The sequence below is a fragment of the Callospermophilus lateralis genome, chromosome 1 (assembly GCF_048772815.1).
Source record: "Callospermophilus lateralis isolate mCalLat2 chromosome 1, mCalLat2.hap1, whole genome shotgun sequence".
Classification (NCBI taxonomy): Eukaryota; Metazoa; Chordata; class Mammalia; order Rodentia; family Sciuridae; genus Callospermophilus; species Callospermophilus lateralis.
Window position 1 is genome coordinate 62,106,847 of NC_135305.1, and position 8,876 is coordinate 62,115,722.

Consider the following 8,876-nt stretch of genomic DNA (forward strand, 5'->3'; position numbering starts at 1 on the left):
ATAGTTTGGCTATAGAAAAAGAAAAGAGATAGTCCTTCTTCTGTCTAAACCTGTTGAAGACCTTCTTTGGCCATGTTTTGGTTTAGATATGAGGCCTCCCCCTGAAGATCATGTGTGAGACAATGCAAGAAGGGGATTAATCCACTGATCTGGATTAACTGGGCTATAACTCTAGGCAAGTAATGTATGGCTGGAAGAGATAGGTCATTTAGATTATGCCCTTGGGGTTTATATTTTGCCCCTGGTAAGCAGAGAGCTCCCTCCCACATCCTCCCCCCCCCCTCTGTTTCCTTCCTTGTTGCCATGTCTTGAACTGCTTTCTTCCACCATGCTCTTCCCCCAATATGTTTTGCCGCACCTCGGGTCCAGAGTTATGGAGTTGGCCAACCAAGGACTGATCAACTCTGAAACCATGAGCCAAAATAAACTTTCCCTCCTTTCTGTTGTTCTTGTCACAATATTTGCTCACAGTAATGAAGAAGCCGATTGAAACAATGCCCTATGCCTGCAGGTCCATAATGTCCATTCCTCGAAGACTGACAAGATAAAAGTAGTACTTCTTGTCATGACATATTGCTAAACCCTGTGTTCACACATTCGGTGTCACTATTCAAATGTAATAAGCTAGGGTTAAAAATTTCAGAATTTTACACACAATCCTGTTTTTAAAAGGAGATAAAATTGGGAATGAAAGAAGAGAAATAAATGAAAAGAGAGAGAATTTTTACAAAGAAGGATAAGGAAATACACCTCCTCCGGGCAGTTTGGAAGACTATTGAGATGAAATCATCACCATTCTGGCCTCAAGCTATGTCTTATCCACTGGGATCACTGGAAAAGCAGTAAGGAATTCTTCCCTATGAGGTCACATGGAGACTGGTAAAAGATAAGAAACTGTCTAGTTCAGTGCCCTCCAGCCTCCTTGAAATGCTCAATCATTTTTCATGTGAGACTTCGTCATCACTATCCCCTAACTTCTTTTAAACAGGCTCTGCTGCTGACACCAATCCCTCTACTTTTTTATCTAATTCACTCAACACCTTTTATTTAAATCCCTGAAGACAACTGTATAAGTTGCAGTAAATTTTGGCTGTTGCCCAATTTTCTTCACTTCTTTTGCAAGGGAAAAGAAATGGTTTATTCTTAATAGAATATTTTAAAAATGTTGGAGAGATAAAAGGCAATTTAATTTGATTTTAGCTCGACTGTGCATAAGATGAGAAAACAAAAGAAAAAAAATCAAAAATCAAGGACACTGGATTTTAGAAGGTGGTTTTTGTACTCTTTCACTCAAGCTATACCTCCCTCAACTGAAAGATACGTCTTCTATTGTAATGAGGTAAATCTAGAATTCAATTTAGTTTAATGGGCAAAGTACACATTTTGAATACAAAAAAAAAGAGAGAGAGAGAGAGAGAAAGTAAAACACAACACAGTTACAATGTATATACATTTATGTGTACACAATATTTGGGTATCTTAAAAAGGAAATTCAAAAACTTACTTGCAAGTGAATGGAAGTCCTTTATTCCTAATACATCTATTGGCACATTGGTCTGGAGTATTCATTTTTTTGGTTTTAATCTTCAGTAATGGGTCTTCTTTGATTAGAGTTGTCTTAGCTGACTTTTTGAATTCATGGAGTGTATTTCTTCTTTTCTTCTGTCCCTCTATTAATGCAAAAAATAAAAAATAAATAAATATAGGGGAAATCCTTGTAAGGCTTATATAGAAAAACAAGTGCTTAAAGATTACCTATAGCAATTTTTTTCAGTAACATACTAGGTCTCTAGGACTGGGGGGTGGAGTGAGTTGGGGAATAGTTAAGAGCAAGAGAAGACTACTTGTCATATGGAGTCACGGATCTACATTCTTTCTTTCAAGTGAAGGATGCATTTCAAAATAAGAATACAGTTCATGCTAAAAAAATAAATAAATAACCCTATGGAAACAGTTGTTAAGTAATTAGGATGGAGTTCACCCTAAAGAAGTTATATTCTCCAACCAGCATGCAAGCAAGCATCTGTGCAAAGACCATACCATGCCATGCTTCATAATTAAATTTTTCATTTTCTTTCTAAAATTGGTTCTTCTGTGAGTTGAGTGTTAATCAGTAAGACAATTCAAAGTGAGAAACTTTTCACTAAAAAACACAGTGGACAAATTCTTCTGATCTGCTTTTGAAATTGTTTCATACTTTTCATATTTTAGCCCTCTCTTCTCATTTACAACATAAATGTTTTCTGTGCTTCAGGGCATTATCTCTTACTATCACTGAACTGTTTGTCTTGAGATCAAGCCAAATGCTGTAAATCAAATGTATGTAAAACTTCATCCTTTAATGTAGCAATATCATTTTTCTTCATGAAAATATAAGACCCTAAGATAACATGAACCCTCCTACTAAAAACCTGAAAAACAGAACCAAAACATCCTCTAGTCTTAATCTTATGGATAACTTAATAGTTCAAAAACGTATTGCTTTATTCTTGGTTTTCCCAAGTCTAATAATGATCATCATCTTCATAATATGGATCAAAATATTTTATAGATTACAGCTGTCATATAACAGGTATGAACATGATTGGGCCCCTTTGCCTGTCAATCTCTTGAACACCCTTATAACAAAGGCAGTAATGATGCCTTCATTTTCAAAGCAAAGAAACCAACAACCAGGGAAAAATTAATTGACCCACTTAGAAAATCTCAGATTGAAAAGCCAGCTGCCCGCCTTCAGAATTACCACTCTGAACTACTCACCATGCCATCTTTATCTAAGAATTGTCAAGAATGTCTGCGGAAATATGATTTGTAAACACTGAAGATTTGGTTCCCAGCTATCAATTCAGAAGAAACTTGGATGGTAGAACAGGACATGCATTCCTGATCTTTATGTGGTACAAATGTGTCAAAAAAAAAAAAATGGTAAAATACTCTGTGCAGAAAATTTGGAAATCTGGCTAGCAGAGTGAGGTACCAAGAATGGCATCACATCCTGAGTTTTCCAGAAACAACTGGCTCTAGTTGGTATACTAAACATGCAGATGCTATTTATTAAAGTCTCTCTTTACCTGAAGCCCACAATAAATAGAGAAAGCATAAGGTATTTTAAATTTTTGGTTATCTGTAAAACTTTAAAACAATCTCCTAAACACTGGTGTAATTCCTATAAGGATCCTTTCATTTTTCTTTTTCTTCCTTTTATTTTTATTTTTTGCTTTTCTTTGCCCTATAAGATAGAATGGCTATGGGGCTATGGTATAATAGATATAGGTTAAAAGATATTTTAACATAAAACTTCAATCAACCAAATGATCTATCAATGTTATTTAATGAAAATGGGGCCAAATGCCTTGTATAACATTGGCAGAGAGATGATAATTCTGGCCAAATGATTTAACTACCTGAACCATTAATGTACCAATTATTTTACAAAATGAAAAATACATTAATAGTGAATGAAAATAAATTATTTAAGCTATACTCATTAAATAAATATTTGGAAATAAATTTATAAATTTGATAAAACCATGTGCATATGCAAATTTTTAGTTTTGTTTTGAAGTTGCATCTCCTAGTTCCTAGCATCAAAAAAGGAAAAAAAAATAAAGAAATTTTATCCTTTAATTTCTGACATCAGAGAATAAATGGCTATTCTGTTAAACAAAGAAGACATCATTCTTTTTCAAAGTTTGGTTTCTGTCACAGACCATGTTAATTGGAGATAAGTTTTTCCATTTAGACTTTTCACTTCCTTTGATCTTACATCACTATTTCTTTGGTGATCTGAAATAGTTCATAGCATAATAATTTGATTTCCTTTGCAAGGCTGAATATTTCCCAGAAATAAATACTAGTTGGTTAATGGAGAAAAATCTACTAAAAACACTGTTCACCAAGATGGAAAATCGATATATATTTCTCAAATGAATTCCATTGACTAAAAATATAAAACTAATTTTTTCCTGATGTATAATGTATTTATAATGTATTTATTAATCATGTCAAAGTGTAAGAGAAGAGCTTAAAAATACATTTAAAAAGTCTAAGACAAAATGAAATTCCTAATATAGTTTAGTAATTATCATTTAAAATAGAACTCCTGATCAAGGGTCTGGTTTGCTTTCTTAATACCATGCAATATGAACATAAGAAATGAGGACTATTTTGAAGAAAGGGGGTCACTGTGAATTTCTTGGTTTTATTTAATTCTACAGATCCTCAGCTGCCCTATTGAAAGGTCTTACTGCTGTATCACATAAAATACTCTATTCTTGCTTACTGGTCAGTTTTCCATGGCTAAAGATCAAAAAGTATTCTGAAAAACAAACCAATCTATAATTTTCATTTATTAGATCATAAATAGAAGTAAAAAGCTGATCTGGGGCTATAAAGCTCAGCAGGGACAGTCAGAACCAGATACCAAGCCTCCCTCCTCACTACTGACTCCTCCTGGCATATAAACTTTGCCTTATAAGTCATTTACTCTAGGTCAGTAACTAAGTACCAAAAATACAAAGTTCAAGCTAGTTGTATATCAGACAACCCACGTATCTATAAAATCAATCACTTATTCAACAAGAGAAAATTCAAAACATAAGTCATTGGAAAACAGCATCTGAAAATAAAATTTCTTTGCTGAAAATAGTTGCAACTTTGCCTTCCATATGTATTAACAACTGATGCTTGTTTTACCGAAAACAGTTAAAAGCCAAGCTTCATTTGGGAAGAAACTCAAAAATATCTTTGGATCAGATTTTTTCCTATTATTTTTGTGTGTGACTGTTAGTTGAAGTTTATAAACAAAATATTGAATTGAAATCAAAGGGTAAGAGATCACTGCAAATTTGTCATGCTTTCCTGTATTTTAAATCATAACTCTTTTTTTTTAAACTTCTCCCAGTATGGGAAAATATTCTGTAAGCTATATTTCCTAAAGAACCTAAAGTCCCTATTTTAGATCTGAAATCATTAGGATGCTAGTGAAAACCTACAAACAGAAAGTGGGGTCAAAAGTATCAAGGTGCTTGAAGAAAGACACATTTCTCCCTCTGGTCCCAGGGTTTCACACTCATTTCTCTCAGTACCTCATATATTTTCCTCTATATGGACTAACCATTGACTTCAAAGGAAAATCGTGCAAGGAAAGGATTTGTAGGGTGTGAAGAGAAGCAGGAATTTGGCTCCACATATTCTGAGAAACCTACCTCCATGATTAGTGATTAACAGTCTGAAGTGGCAAGATGTTAAGATGAAAGTATAATGAGAATTAATGGAAAGAAAGGATTGTGGCTGGAGATGAGAATCACAAATAAAAGTTCCCATCTCCACTGTTAGAATCAGGGCTCAGAAGTCACCAATCAACAATCATTTCCCCTTCTTTAGGAAAGGTAACCAAATCACAAATAAGGATGACAAAAGGAGATTGGTCAGATTTAAACCAAATGTAGCTTTTTGAGAAGCAATATTATAATCTCTTCCATGGAGATTTATAAAGTGAAGTGATCAGTGGGGCTTGACACGCCTCCTTGATATTTCTCTCCATCTCCTTCCTTGTTCAGGGTTTCATTGATATAGAAACCCCATCCTAGTCTCTGATGTCACTGTCCACTTCTGCCTACAACTCTGTCCACATAGCAACTGAAGTAACCACACTGAAGTACGACTTCAGTCAAGCATCTTGTCAATGCAAAACTTTCACCTGCTGCCCACAGTATTCACTATAGAGACCACATGTTGTAGCCTGTAGGCTTTTCGTTCTATCTCATCTCACTGTTCCAGTCACAGGCCAGACTCCCCCTCAGATTCCCAAATGCCTTCTGTGACTTTCCATGTGGAGGTCTTTCTGGGGCAATGGTGATACTTTCTCACCTCTACACTTTTAGCCACTTTTGTCCTCCTAGCATAGGTACTAACCAGGGTACCACTCATTTTTCATACTTTTGGATACCATATACCTCCTAACCCTACTTTGATTCACTAAGCTAGGAATGAACTCTGAATGATAATATAATAGAATTTCTAAACAGAGGGTTGTTTTTTGTTTTTGGTTTTTTGTTTTGTTTTGTTTTGTTTTGTTTTTTAACCTATCTTAGCCAAACGATATTTCAGAAGTACAATTCATTTGATTTTACTGCTTCTGGCTTCAATATTAAGTAAAAGAAAAATAATTACACATTCCATTCACATAGACTTGGTGGAATCTGATCTCTGTCTCTTAACTAACGAAGATATTAAGACAATTAAGGTCTTTAAACTTCATTTTTTCCATATAAAATAAATTCAATAATGCCAATCTTATTAGAACTAAATAAAATATACTTTAGAACTTATTCCATAACAGTTGCTTAAAGAATATAGGTCCCTTCCCCATTTGTTTATCTTTATATTACCCAAAGACTCTTGGACATTAGGTACACATTTAATGCTTCTTTTGTTACAGAAGATTGGATGTTTGTTTCCAGTGTAAGTAGAAATGAAGAGAAGGTAATTCAATCCCCAATGACTCCAATAAGGATCACTTGGATCAACCATATTGAATATTTCCTAAGAAACTTTTCAAGAAAGCATCTCCATGATGCATTCTGTTCATCATTGCTGTGAACTTTCAGTACCCACTTCTTTTCTAACAGTGTGCTAATTTGATATAATACATGAAAAAGTACAATGAAAACAAAAATAAGTAACAACAACTCTACATGTTCAATTTTAAAATACATAAAAAAAGAACAAGCTTTTTACGCTGTAAGAAGACTACCCAGTTTTCATTGTGGAAGTCATTTTTTTTTTTTAAACTATCAAATTAAATTTGCCACCCAAAAATGGCGGGCCCTCTTTTGAGTATAATTTTAGCATTATCCACTTCAGTAATTATTCATAACATATATCTGTAATTCTCAACTGGCCTCTCCTTGCCTGCCAGCATACACTTGGGCTGCTTTCTCCCTATAGTCAGGAAACGCAGTCATTTCAACATTAGCCAAAGTGAAATATAATTACAAATGTATATCTCCTGCCAAAACTTCGTAATGCATGCCAAAAACAAATAGACATTGTCTATGGTTAATCTACTGTTTGGGTTTTCCACACTGTGCTCTCCTTGCATTAACACAGATGATTTCAGGTAAATTTTATTCTACTTCAGCACAACAAATTATAATCTTTTAAAGGGAAAACCATCAAAAACACTAGCCATGATTTCAACTTTTGTTCAACATCCCCTAAACTAGTAATGACTTATATGAATGTATTTTAACATGACACATCTCAAGAATGATAAACTGCTTGATGTGCATGAATTTCTTTCTCACCTCCTCACAGATCTTACCTACATGACTATAAATTGACCTGCTCCAAACAGTTTCATTTTCCAAAAGGGCCACTTCCCCAAACAGAAGAAAGCCAGGTAGGCTAAATAATTTTTCTTATCACTTAGCAAATTCTTGAAGTTTTCAACCATTGTATTATCTCAGAAACGAGATCAGAAGTCTGATAAATTCCATACTTTACTTATCTCAAGAGATTCAGCCAGTTCTGTTTTGCATTGTACAAAGCCATGTCTGCCATCTGGGCATGCGTTCCAGTCTTTTATTCCCCTGTGCCTACCCTGGACGTTCACTGCCTTCTACTGTTGGCACCCCAGTCACCACAATGATAATACACCAAATACAGATGTTTCCTCTTGTCCTGATAACAAGAGAAAACTTCCCACACCATAAAATGAGATCTCTAAACTTCCAGGCACTCTGAATGCCCAAGCAACTCCTGAGCAACCTGCAAATCCAAGGAAGAAAGTAGGTGCCTGAAAGGAGAAATACTGCATCTTTGATCTAAGTCACACACAGTTTTTGCCTCCCAGGCACTGCAGTTTCAGGGGGCAGGCATTCCATGCCCAGAAAGAATGAGAACTTAGAAGAAAGGCTTTCTCTTTCATTTTTATAACATGCATATAATCTGAGTTTAATTTGTCTGCTCTAAAGGAAAACCTGTATAACGTCATAATTTGGCACTGCATCTTGACTAGATGATGTGGGGTAGTGAATTGTCTTGGAAAATTGTCCTCTGAGTGTCTGTTGGACTGACCATTCCTCTCTCCTCTTAGGACCAGACTCTTCAGCTTTTTTAATTTGTCCAAACCAACAAAGTTCCAGCCAGTCTTAGTACTTCGTTCTTATCCCATAATTCACAACTGTTAGGCTAAATGAGATGAAGCTGGGTTGGTGGAGTTAGGGGGAAGAAGGGGTGCTCTGGGGATGTTAATTATCATTTTAAATGCTTTTCAAACAGAAAAAGAATGTCAAAAGAAAGCATAATGAGAGGTTTGGAAAACCCATACCACACACTGAGTTAAGCCTGGATGCTGGGAATAGAGAGAGAGTATGTTAGAAGGAAAGGGGAAGGCTAGCAAGACAGAGTTAAAATAATAATTATAATAAGAAAAAAAAAAAAACTAACCTGCATAGGGGATGGCGATGGGAAGCAGAAGGAGATGTAGGAGGACGTGCTGCAGCAGCAGGACTGGCAGAAGTTTGGTCACCCACATGGTGCTGCGGGACGCGCTGGTGGGTCCCACTGGAGGAGATGCCCCGGTGAAAGAATCCTGTTCGCAGTCAGTGCCTAAAAGAGCCAGTCGGCTCTGAGCTGCTTTTTATTGCGATGAGCTAAGTTTGTTGTGTGATTAACTGGAAAGATCTAGGTCTGAACTCCCTCTTACGGTAAGAAACTGTTTAACAACAGCCCTTTACTCTCTTCCAGCCCCTCCCTTCCTCACTCCCCCCACCACAACACCCAACAGATCCCACCCCCCACCACTCCCCCCCCCCCCCTCAGTTAAGAAAGAAACTTACAAAGAAAAGGTCACCTGGCCTGAGGCCAGC

General features: G+C 35.9%; 1 protein-coding gene across 2 annotated transcripts in view; it reads right to left on the reverse strand.

The window, feature by feature from the left end:
- Positions 1-8,542, reverse strand: part of Hgf (hepatocyte growth factor) — a 71,992-nt gene extending 63,450 nt beyond the window's left edge. For both annotated transcript variants that reach the window (XM_076862529.1, XM_076862533.1), the window contains exons 1-2: positions 8,455-8,542; positions 1,505-1,670 (exon numbers count right to left, since the gene is read on the reverse strand). In XM_076862529.1, the coding sequence (XP_076718644.1) occupies positions 1,505-1,670; positions 8,455-8,542 (254 nt within the window). The remainder of the gene's footprint in view (positions 1-1,504; positions 1,671-8,454) is intronic.
- Positions 8,543-8,876: the final 334 nt, after the last annotated feature.